Source organism: Rhincodon typus, chromosome 18 (assembly GCF_021869965.1).
Source record: "Rhincodon typus isolate 14 chromosome 18, sRhiTyp1.1, whole genome shotgun sequence".
Lineage (NCBI taxonomy): Eukaryota > Metazoa > Chordata > Chondrichthyes > Orectolobiformes > Rhincodontidae > Rhincodon > Rhincodon typus.
This window is the reverse complement of record NC_063349.1, coordinates 28,917,443-28,930,309: the sequence shown is the minus strand read 5'-3', so window position 1 is coordinate 28,930,309 and position 12,867 is coordinate 28,917,443. Positions and strand designations below refer to the sequence as shown.

Below are 12,867 nucleotides of genomic sequence, written 5' to 3'. Positions count from 1 at the left end.
CTCCACAGGTCAAAAGAAAAAGTAAAAATACTTCTTCTAATTATCATGATGACCAATTAAATTTCTGGTCAATGTCACATTTTACGCAAAACAGACCTTCAGCCAGGTTTCCTAATAAACACAATTGCTGGTTTATTATCAATACAAACCTTATTCAATAAGGATGAAATAATTGATTGACGTACATAGTCAGTGATGTAGAATTATGAATGCTTATCCCTGGAAATATTCCCAGACGTACACACACAACCCTCTCACTTACTCTTCAGGAAAAGGGAAAAAAAACACATTCCTCTGCAGAGTTTGACTTTCCAAAACAAAAGAAACATTTTCACCAATGGATTATTTTTGAAGGCAAGAGGATGAACTGTAGGAAGTTCTGGACTTCGTTGTTCTGATGTTCTCAACCATGTGATGAAGTCATTAATAACACGTTCAATATTCGAGCTCAGGATCCCAACTCCAACTAAAAGATGGCGACATAATATTTTCATACCACTAGTCCCCAAATGAAAATATGGTCATTCAGTGCAGATTCTCTTAAGTTTTGTCAGATCTTTCTTGAAAAATCAGGCCTACGTGCAGAGATTAACTGCTATGTTTGCTTGAAAAATGATGACTGCACTTCAAATGATGACTGCCTGGGAGCATCCAATGCTAACCTTTATTGTCCATTCTTAATGGTCCTTGAGAAGGTGATGGTGAGTCATCACCTGCTTGAACTCTACAGTCTGTGTGATGTTCGTACACTACAATACTGTTAAAGAGGGAGTTCTAAGAATTTGATCCTTTAACATTGAAGAAAAGCCAATATATTTTGAAATCAGGATGCCGAGTGACTTAGAGGGGAATTGCAGGTGATATGGTCAGCACATCAACAAATTTAAAAATAAATTACATCTGGAGTGCAGCAATTATTATATTGGCAAACACAATATTGAGTCTATTTTTTTTAAACCAAGTTCTTATGTGCCTAGGCAAGGGAGGTCACATTTTGGAAGATGCTGTTGAAGAAATCTTGGTGACGTGACTTGCTGTTGTGTATCTTGGTATGTTGGTATTGACTGTTACCACAGTTGTGAAGTGGTCTGTGATGACCTGCAGACAAAGGGGAGTAGACGTATGAAAGCTTTTCTTCAAAGCTACAATTTATTAACTGTTGACTATAATCAGAATGTTTTGCAGGTGAGGATAATAAAGCTGTATTTGTTTCTCCATTGCATTCTTTCTTGCTTAAGAATGAACTTGGCCTGTCAGTGAACATTAGGCAGTGTTCAGAATGTTATGTTGACATCCTGATAAATTTTGACTTTGGAAGTGGGAATGTCAATGGAATTCATATAATGTTCAAAAGAAGGAAACCAATCCTTTGTCTCACTTTGTTCCACATTGATAATACAGAAAATGTTTCAAAATCACCTCATTTCCATTTGCATTACAAAGAAATTAACTCTTTACAATTGAAAAGGTAAACCTATATATAAGCAAGAAGTAAATGGATATGAAGACTATCAATTAAATAAAATCAGATATCACCAAACAATTGCCAATAAAATATTCAGCAAGTGAGATTCATGCCAGGCAAGATAATCTCCAACAAAATTAGAGAATATTTAATGAAGTCTCCTTGACATTCAACATTCAATAACATTACCAGTGCTGAATGCCCCATTAACAATATCTTGAGAGTTACCATTCACCAAAAACTAAACTAGTCCGGCTACATGAATACTGCTGCTTTTCTGATAGTCCAAGAATTAGAATCCTGTAATGAATAGCTCACTTCCTGACTCCCAAAGCCTGTCCAACATATACACTATGCTGAGACTCCCTTCCAAATAACACCATGGGTTTAGCTGCACCACATGGATTCCAGCTGTTCCAAAAGGCAGCTCCCCACCTCCATCTCAGATATTGATTTTAAGGTTTCAGTAAGCTTTTTGATAATATTCATTGAACAGTATTGAACAACAATTTTGAACAATATTTATTGTTCCAAACAGTGAACTGTAAGCATCAGAAAGTAGGACTGCTTAAAGACGGACTGAAGTAGTGGAAAAGCTTGAGAAACTGCTCAAATGAGATCGAAATGGCCATCTGAGGAAGTTCGGAAGAAGGTAGCTGGATTAAGAGAGAAGAGAATTAATTTGAATAGATTAAAAGTAATGTTATTATGAATCTCTGCATCAGCCAGATATTTAGGAAGAAAATCAATTGATGAAAATAAGTTGTGTTGTGAGTACTGTATTCTGTATTAAACTCTGTGACCAACCAGATAGATTGAAATCATCTTTGCTGTTTCTGTTGATTATTATCAAACTAATGACCATCAACCTACTTTGTGTGGGAGGAAGGGAAGCATTATTTACTAGGATTTCATGATTGACATGACAAACTACAGACCACGAATTTGCTTTTCAATTGCATTTGCTGTAACTTTCACAGGAAAAACAATGTTAACTAACTGGATACAATAGTTTGCAATATGCAGTAAATCTGCTGTACTTGTATGCCTTCTTGTCAATTTCCACTTCAATCTCAACTTAGTTAACACTTTTGTCCATTGCTCCAGAAATGCAGCAGGGTTTACCATTTCTATTTTCCAGATTACAGGAGGCTGACAGAATTCCATGCCTGTTTATTTCAAATCATTTCAAACCACTGAACTACTTCACTTACTGGTCCCATGTTATATTCCCTGCTTACTATCCCAGACCCATACGTGGGCAACGGCTACATATTTACCAGATACACACAAGTATTTTACTCGGCTGTTGCATGTGACTGTGAACGGAGGTTTTGACATTATGATTGTTTTGAATTTATGAATGGGTTAATGTTGACATTCTAATGACATTTGGGCTGAAACAAAATTTTTCCTGTACGATTAGTTCATTATTATGCAACAACAAAGCATTGAGTAATTGAGATGGAAATTAATATGCAAAAGGTTATAAGTAATCTTATTTGAGCCAGTAATGTTAGAACATACATTATCTGACAAATTTGAGAAAAAGGTTGAAATTGAGATTTAGCTCAGCCTACTAATTTTTAAATATAATACGGTGGGTGTTTGGGGCATTGGAATGGGTAGTGGTCGTAGAGAAGAAGAGTAGTTCATTAAAATAGCAGTTAAATGCAGAGAATGTTCATTCTCAGGAGTAACTGGCACTGCAGGCTACTACCTGCATAACTCTGTTGAAGTTCTTTAAGAGATAAAATAGGAAAACCTACACTGGGGCACTGCAGGTAGAGTCCTACAATAGTGCTGTCTGACACAGGCTTGAGCAGTACCACTTCAGCTGATACTACATTAACACATCTTTGGACCGATGTGTTTTATAGTCTGCAATAGTTAATGGCTATGCTTGAAACATTAAAGTGATAAAACACTCCATCAGCTCAAAACAAGTAAACTGTACTACCACTTTACTGCCCCTTAAAAGGTCTTTTAAAACCCATTTGTTTTTTGCTGTAAAAGTGTCAGCTTTATAGAGTCCTACAGCACGGAGACAGGCCCTTTTGCCCAAACTGGTCCGTGCCAACCAAAATGTCATTCCACTCTAAGCTTATTTCCCTGCACTTGGCCCATATCCTTCTAAATCTTTCCTATCCATGTATTTGTCCAATTGCTTTTTAAATGTTGTTAATGTACCCACCTCAACCACTTCAGCTGGCAGCTCATTCCATAAGTGTACCACCCTCTGTGTAAAAGAGTTTGCCCTCAGTTTCCCATGTATTCTTTCCCCTCTTACCTGAAACTGATGCCGTCTAGTGCTCAATTCCCCAACCTTGGAAAAAAGACTGAGTGCTTTCACCCTATCCATGCCTCTCATGATCTTATACACTTCTATAAGACCCCCCCCCCCCCCCCCCGACCCCACCTTCAGTCTCCTGCGCTCTGAAGAAAAATGTCCTTGCCTATCCAACCTCTCCCTATAACTCAGTCCCTTGAGTCCTGGCAACATCCTTGTAAATTTCTTCTGCACTGTTTTCAGTTTAATAACATCCTTATAACAAGGTGACCAAAACTGACACAGTACTCCAAGTGCAGCCTCACCAACATCATGTAGAACTGCATTATAACTTCCCAGCTTCTATACTCAATACCCTGACTGATGAAGGCCAGTGTGCCGAAAGCCTTCTTCACTGCCCTGTCTACCTGTGAATCCACTTTCAGAGAACCGTGCACCTGAACTCCTGAGGAAGGGTTACTGGACCTGAAACATTAACTCTGATTTCTCTCCACAGATGCTGCCAGACCTGTTGAGCTTTTTCCAGCAATTTCTGTTGTTGCTGATAATGTAAAAATATTCTGCTTTCCAGTGCAGTGCCCAATGAAAGTGTTGTTTCAAGCACGGTGGCTGCTACAGTGATAATTGCTGAAAATGTCCTTGTGTATTTTAGTCAGCTGAAATTAGAGCCTGTATAAATGCTATGATAAACTAAATTCAAAACCCAACAGAGCTTGAACTGGGAACAGATATGTTAATGCATTGATAGCTAAACAAAAATAATTCAAGAAGGATTCGCAAAGGATAAAGTTAATGTTTTGCATTCTGAAGAAGGGTCACTGGATCTGAAGCAATAACTCTGCTTTCTCTCCGCAGTTTCTGTTAAACCTGCTGAGTTTTTCCAGCAATTTCTGTTTTTGTAACTCTGCTTATATTTATTAACTATGTAAATTCCAGTGTTTATTTTCTCATAGAGCTGTGGTGATGCCTACATTTGGAGATAATTAGCTAAATCAAAAACGATGATATATTGAATAATCTTCAGGTCTGGCAGCATCTGTGGAGAGTGAAGCTCTATTCTGAAAAGTCACATCAGACTTGAAACCTGAACTCTTTTTGTCTACGGATGCTGCTAGACTGACCGAATTTCTCCAGTGTTATTTTTAATTTCACATGTCCAGCATCTGCAATATGGCGATTTTATTTTATTCAATAATAATATTATATTTAGAGAGCAGAAGGGAGAACTTTGATTCCTAGAGGTCTGTTGAGAGAAGTATTCGATTGTTTGGAATGTAAGTGCTAGTTTTAGAATTAACCACCTTTTCACAACCTCATATAACTGTATCTGATTAGAAATGTAGGTGTTCTTTTATTCACTCGTGGGTGTGGGCATTGCTGGCTTGGCTACTATTTATTACCTGTCCATAGTTGCCCTTGAGCAAGTGGTGGTAGTGAGCTGCCTCCTTGAACCGCACCATTCTATGTACTGTAGGTAGACCAACAATGCAATTAGGGAAAAAATTAGAGGATTTTGACCCAATGACACTGAAGGAACAATGATACATTTCCAGATCAGGATGGTTAGCGACTTGGTGGGGAACTTGCAGGATGTGGTATTCACTTGTATCTACTGCCCATTTCCTCCTTGATGTTAGTGGTTCTGGGCTTGAAAGAAGCTGTCTGTCTGTGCTGTGGAATTTCTGCAGTGCATCTTATAGATGGTACACACTGCTACTACTGAGTGCCAATGGTGAACAGAATGGATGCTTGTGGATGTGGTGCCATTCAAATGGGCTGCTTTGTCCCGGATGATGATGGGCTTCTTGAGTGTTATTGGAGGTTTACTTATCCAGGTAAGTGCATAATATTTAATAACACTCCTCACTTGAGCCCAGTAGATAGTGGACAGGTTTTGGGGAGTCAGGAGATGAGTTATTCGCTGCAGCATTCCTAGACTTTGAACCTGCTATTGTAGCCATTGTATTTATGAGGCTAGTCCAGTTCAGTTTCTGGTCAAGGGGCAATGGTTAGATTATTTTTTATTGGAGATGGCTATTGCCTGACATTTGTGTGGTGTGAATGTTACTTGCCACTTTTCAGCCCAAGTCTGGATATTGCCTAGGACTTGTTGCATTTGGACGTGGACTGCTTAAGTATCTGAGGAATCATGAACAGTGGTGAACATTGTGCTGTGATTTGTGAACGTCCCCACTCCTAATGTCATGATGGAAAGAAGATCATTAATGAAGCAGCTGAAGATGGTTAGGCCTAAGACAATTGAGAAATTTAATTCAGAAATAGGTATAAATAATTAGGTCACATGTTGATATTAAAAACATTCAAAGATAAAGATTAATGCAGCAGGTAACCATGAAAAATTCCATCACAACTAGCAAGAAAGAGAAATACCTAGAAGGAGATGTGGAGATGGCACATGTTAGTACTCAGTACAAGCATTAAGAAGGTACAAACAATTGTTTAATTACTGTAAAGATGGCCTGGAAAGATGTATGGCAACGTCATACCTGGGCTTGACAGTGAAATGTTAATTACAGGAGGAATGCTAGAACCATCCAACTGTCTATATTTTCTAATCAATCTGCTCAGAGATATTATTAAACACCTCTGCAGCATGTGGGACTTGAACCCGGGCCTCCTGGCTCAGACGAACCATTCAACTGCCAAGAATAGCAAAGATGCTTGTCACATGAATACCATTAGAAACCAGGATAACGCAACACTTATAAAGAAAGAGAAAAGGAACATCTTTACTGATAAATTTTTAATAAAGGATTCATTTAAGATTGAATATAAGGGTGAGATGAAAAATATATCTAGACATGAATATAAAACATGACAAATAAATTGACTAGATAGACTTCATAGAGGAATCTTAAATGAACAATTAAGAAATAATATAAAATAATACAGCATTATGTGAAAGGTGGGAGAACCAATGCAGAGGGTAAACACATGCATTTGAAAAGCAGAAGAGCTCCAACTTTCTGAAAAATAAGACCCCTTCACTGAAATTTCAGAAATTCTAGGGACCTTCAAGTAATATTTCTCGATAGATATTTTATTCCATTCAAGGCTTTTGGGGTAAAACTTGAAATGCAGATGGATAGTCTAATGTTAGATTTTGTTCATTATTTTATGCTTAGCTACTCTTAGTTATTCATGAATAGTTATAAATAGCATCAAACTGGATTCCATTAGATTAGGTGTTACATCTTATGACAGCGTTTTAGCACAACAGTATTTCTTACCCACGTGAAGTGTACTGCTTGTTAATTTCTGTTGCTAAAATTGTAAAATTAGTAAATCACCTGACTTAAGATCTCTGTTACAACTGAAATGAAGCCCAACATTTTGCACATTTCCTGAAGTGTGGAAGTGTATTTTCTGGAGACCAAAATTCCCAGTCCTTAAGATATCTGGACTTTTATAGCATAGCAAGCCTATTAAAATTAAGCAGTCTATAAGAAGGAAGGCAACATTCTCAGACAGCTTCTTCTCTGAGGGATGGTTATTTAAATCCTACAAATTCATCAAAATACTCCTGATCTAAGTTATGTCTAAGTGAGAATTAAAAGCTATAAATCACTTCATTTTGGTCATCCTGATTACTTGACAGCCAATGAAGTATTTGCAAAATGTAGTCGCTGTTGTTAGAAGGATACATGGTTACCAATCATGAGTGCAGCAATCTCCCACAGAAAACAATGACACAATGGCCAGGTAACCTGTTTTTAGTGATGTTGTTTGAGGGATAAGTACTGATCTGGACACAGGAAATCTTCCCCACTCCTCTTCAAAATAGTGTCATGGAATCTTTTATATACATCTTAGATGAAGTTGGACCATGGTTTAATTTCTGTCTTGAAATACAGTTCGTCCAAGAATGTACCACTCCTTCTATGCTGAGCAGAGGTTTGAGATTTATCAGACAAATAGTATCAGTTAGAGGACAATAAATTAAATCCTTGGTGGTGTCATGCCAGACATGCAACAATTTTCCCCTTTGGTTTAGTTTGGTGTTGTCCCTCATTAAGAATGTAAATATTGACATTGTATTCTGGGCTCTTTAAACATACAGGTCTAGATTCTGAACTGTGTTGTATTATATATGGCTGTATTACAATAATTAGAACGGGTGATCATCGGGAGTAATTTAGCCATTTGCATGTATTCCTTTACATTGTGTCTTTCTTCAAACAACCTGGAAAGAAATCATACCAATAAAGTAAGTAAGAGAAGACGAAATAACTTGATTTTTCATGAGTTGTGGCTAAATTTGGTACCAGTACAAAGCAAGTGTTCAGATAAAGCATTCAGGGGGCATAGTTGAAATATTCAGCTGCAATACTATCATGACCATCATTGAGACTGATGCATTCTGTGTTGACCATCTTATTCCAGATTCTCGCTGCATTCTCCTACCTGTGGTTCTACACCATCTCCACATGCATTTGCAAGAACAGAAGGATCTAATCATGTGTGCACGCATCCTTAGCACAACATTTTGTCTGATCAAGAAGGACAGCTCTGTGAGTATTTCAGAGAGACAGGATCAGATTAGAGATTAAACTTTTCAAGCAAACAGCTCTCAGACTTTGAAATGGCAATTCTCAGTAATGTTTTCACTTTTAAATTGTGTTTTGTGATAAGTAACCTTTTAGGTAGTTTAAGCCTTGTCCTCCAGGTAGATCCTGAAAGGCTTAGTTAGTTGCACTTTTTTCCAGTTAAACATTGGGAAAACTGAAGTGGCAATCGCTGGTTACTACTTAAAAACTGTATAACTTTATTAACCATTATGACTTTTCCCAGTGACTGGTACAGGGAAGCCAAATTGCCTTTCAAATCTATTCCAGAACCCTTTAGAAAAATCTTGGCAATTCCATTCCCTTGTCTGTCTCTATATCCCTTAAGTGTTTCCTTGAATGATACCTATTTGTTTTATTTTTGCATGGTGCCATCCTGACCTAAAAATCTCTTGCATGTGCAGTTTTGAGAAAATCAGCTCACTTCATCTGAGCATTTTGGCACAGCTGATCCTGTATTGACTCTGAGTTGGCTTGGTTCCTCTTATAGAGTCAGAGTCATACATTGCGGGAATAGACCGTTCAGTCCAAATCATCAATGCTGAACAGGTGTTCTAACCAAACAAATCCCACTGCCTGTGTTTGCCCCATGTCCCTCTGAACCTTTTCTATTCATGTACCAGTCCAAATGTCTTTTAAATGTTGTGACTGTACCTGCATCTACCACTTCCTCAGGCAGTTCATTCTATATACATACCGCCTGCTGTGTGAAAATGTTGCCCCCCCCTCAAGTCCCATTTAAATCTTTCTCCCCTCACCTTAAACCTCTGCCCTCTAGTTTTGGACTCTCCCACCTTAGGCTTAAACTCTCCTAATGACTATCATACTTTAGCACAGTTCAGGCAATAGTCAAATCCATTACTGGTTTGTCTTATACCCTGCACATTTAAAACTCCCCTAATGTTTTAACTGCCTGTTGGACAATCTTTTCCATCCTGGATAATTTTTAAATAATTTAGATAAATGAACAAATACCATTGAAGAATCTGTCTGGAAATCTCAACATATTGACTTTTGAAGGAGTTCATTAGTTTATGTCTAGACTTGGTTCATTGGACATGGATTAGCATGCCTTTGGGACAATTAGCTAAATTGTAATCAATGATTTCTTTATCCTCTCACTGTTGATTTAATCACTTACCAACCAATGAATTTTCACCAAATTCTCTAAGGCAATTAACTGCAACTGAAGTTAATTAATAAACCAGACTTTCACTTGTTATGTGTTCTTCAAAATTTTTCCCTCTTACATTTAGCTTAATTTCGGTTATGATCTGTAATGCACTGTCAAGCCTAAACAATTCCATTGCCTTAAATTATAAATCCCACAATACCTCCCAGTCAATGTCTGTCAATAATCCATTGTTATCTCTGATTTGCAGTGAATAGGTTCTCCAATTATCCTTCATCTCTGGATTGTGTCCAGAACAAACTGACTGATATATTGACTGTAGAAATAATGACTATTATCCTTTGTTCCCTTTTCACTCAATGCAACTTTGTATTGTTCCCTTCATTCACCATCACCAGAAAATCCATTCCCACTGCAACTGCTTCCTTTCGCATGTGACTTAATTGCTTACCCAAAATCTCTGTGTTCCCACCCCAGCAAAGAAATACACAAATGCAATACCCGAAACAATGGTCAATCATTTTTATTAAATTCAGAATAATGCACTGTAAACTGTGCTGATATCTTATGATTGAAGTGACCTTGAAGTTTATTTTGGAGTTGGCCTCAACTGGTTGCTGTTTTCTCTGTTGCTGTATGTTATGTAATTAAGTATTAATCAGATGACTAATGCAATAAATTTACTGTCCTACGTAATTATTGAGTCCGGGCTGTTGAATATGAAAAAATGATCTTTCAAGCAAGGTTTTATTTCAGAATAACCATTGCTAAACTGGACCTCAAAAATACATGGCTGCTCTGATGAGAACAGTTGTAGTTATTGAACTAGCTCCAACCTAAGTCAGGACCCTACAGCATCAGGTCATTTTGACCAGTTTCCAGAATGGCCTTTTAGGAATGGAGCCTCCATCCGTCCCTTACAAGACAACTCTTGCTCTGGGTGGCAGGGCATTCTGAAACTTCACTATTTGTGGAATTTTTCAGGATGCACCATAGGGTTATCATAGATACAACTTGGCATTTCAGGCAACCTTCTGGATGAAAAAGACCTGGAGCAAACCTGCAATTCCAAGTTGGAGTCAAGTTTTTGACTTCCAATGGTTTGGCCACGACAAATGGTGGAAACTGCATGTTCACCAGCACCTTTCTTCCAGATGGGATCCAGGGTCATATGGAGTACTCCAAAACCACTGCCTAGTGTAGCAAAGGTACGGAAATAGTGAGCTTCCTTCACGCCTCAGACTCTTTGGCAGGTTCAGTGATCAAAATTATGAACAAAAACAGTTAACAACTGATATTCAGGATACCTGTGCTGTGGATTTTTTTTAGGGGTCGGGGGGACTGCACTATTTAATGAAAAGAAAACGATACCATTTTTGTGATGAGATTTCTCAATTAGGGTTTGACCTGCTTCATTGACCAGAACAGAAACAAGCAGAACGTTAAAAATTTTTCTTCTAATTGAAAGTTCACAATTTTATTTTAGACTAACCCATTTCTGCAAATAATTCAAGTGTTTAAATCGTATTTGCTGATACTGTTGTTCATTATGTAGCTTAATATATATTTATCATAGGAGAAGGAAAAGGACCCCATTTATATTTTGTGTCCATCAAAGTCTAGTCTCTTATTGTACATGTCATTTATTAGCAGGAAACTCATTAAATCAAGTACATCTTACACACAATGATATTGTAAGTAATGCTTTGAAAGCTACAGAATGCAATTGGGATTTTTTCCAATTGCAATTGGAAAAAGCTAGGTTCACTAAGTCTGTTCAACATTCAGCAAGTGTGCAGTTTTATTGATTGTTACAGATACAAACCTAGCTTGCACAAACCAACTTCTTGAAATGTGGGTTTGTCAAAATAAATATTGACAAGACTCTCTTTTTGCCTCAATGGCCTGTTTCTGTGCTGTGAATTGTATGTAAATTTATTTGGCAACTGTTGCAATTGATCTTATTATCATTCAGGAAATAACTGCTTCGGAGGAGGTGGACACCCTTGTAGACAGTTTGCTAGGTGTGCTGCTGAGAACCATATTAGAAATCAGCAACAGGTCACAGCCCTCTGGACCGACAATTCGTCTGCAGTTTCAGGACGTGACTGTAAGTATGCAGTATGTCATATACTGGAAGAAGTAAGTTCCTTGCTAGTGCATTTATTCTGAGATTTTTTTTGGACCCTGTTTTTCTCTAGGTATTTATTGTACTGCAAAGAGTCAAACTCTGTACATTGTCTAGTTGACTGACATTTCCTAGGGGAAATATTGTGCTGGCAAAAATTTTAAATATGGCCTTATCTAGTCATATGTTAATAAGGACACACATGTATTGCTTGCAATACAATATTAAATTGTAACCATTTATGGTAAAATTTTCCATTTGGTTAATATTTTTATAAAATCCTTGTACGACCATTTACAGGGTATGAAATAACATTTTTTTAGATTATATTACAACATCGCCGTTTTTTAAACACCTTCTGCAGCACAGATTTGGGAGAGAAAAGCAGGCTACAAGTCCTATACTTAACTCTATATTTACTCACCTTTACACCATATTCCTTGATTTCCGTATCGAACAAAAACCCATCAGCCTCAGTATTGACTCAAAATCCAGCTTTTTAGCACAGCGTGTTTAACGTTCCCACAATGGTTTTTGTGAAACGTGATTTCTTTTCTGAGAGACTTACCTCTATTTGAGGTTATGCCCCTTTGTTCCACATTCCCCTCAAGAGTTTATCTAGCACCAGTGTAAACAATTTCTTTGCATCTGCAATATCAAATTCCTAAACTAGCTAAATACAAGATGGAACATTCATTGTAAAAGGGAATAAAAAGCATAGCAAATGCAAGTACCTAGTTTTAACTGACTAATTAGGACATATTTTTGATGGGAAGTACTATGGGGTAGGATGTTTTACGTGACAGAGTTTTGCCCCGGCCACCTGAAGAGTCAATTGGTGGTGAATGTTTCCCCACTGGTCACAGCATTATACCTGCTGAGGACTGTCCTGCAGGACTGTCATCCCAGCAACTGCCCTGGTTATGGGTGGGAAGTGACTTTTTTTTTATCAAAGTGGTAAAATTGCAGACAACTCTAGAGAGGGCAGCGAGAAGACCACTCAGGGGATTTCACAATATACTATGTCTACAAACCTGCTGGTGGGGAGGCCACAAAATTCTGCCTGACTTCAGCAGTTGTCGCATCATGATTGAGCCCACATCATCCTATCTTCTCACACACACACACAAAAACAAAGTTGCTGGAAAAGCCCAGCAGGTCTGGCAGCATCTGTGAAGGAAAGAACAGTTATCGTTTTGGGTCCGGTGACCCTTCCTCAGACACTTGAGCACACAATCCAAGCTGAAATGACAGCACACCTAGGCC

At 37.9% G+C, this 12,867-nt stretch overlaps 1 protein-coding gene across 5 annotated transcripts in view; it reads left to right on the top strand.

Annotated features, from left to right (window-relative positions):
• LOC109917580 (dedicator of cytokinesis protein 4) overlaps positions 1–12,867 on the top strand; it is a 410,977-nt gene that overhangs the window by 265,186 nt on the left and 132,924 nt on the right. For all 5 annotated transcript variants that reach the window (XM_048607674.1, XM_048607672.1, XM_048607673.1 and 2 more), the window contains 2 exons: positions 8,160–8,287; positions 11,449–11,583. In XM_048607674.1, the coding sequence (XP_048463631.1) occupies positions 8,160–8,287; positions 11,449–11,583 (263 nt within the window). The remainder of the gene's footprint in view (positions 1–8,159; positions 8,288–11,448; positions 11,584–12,867) is intronic.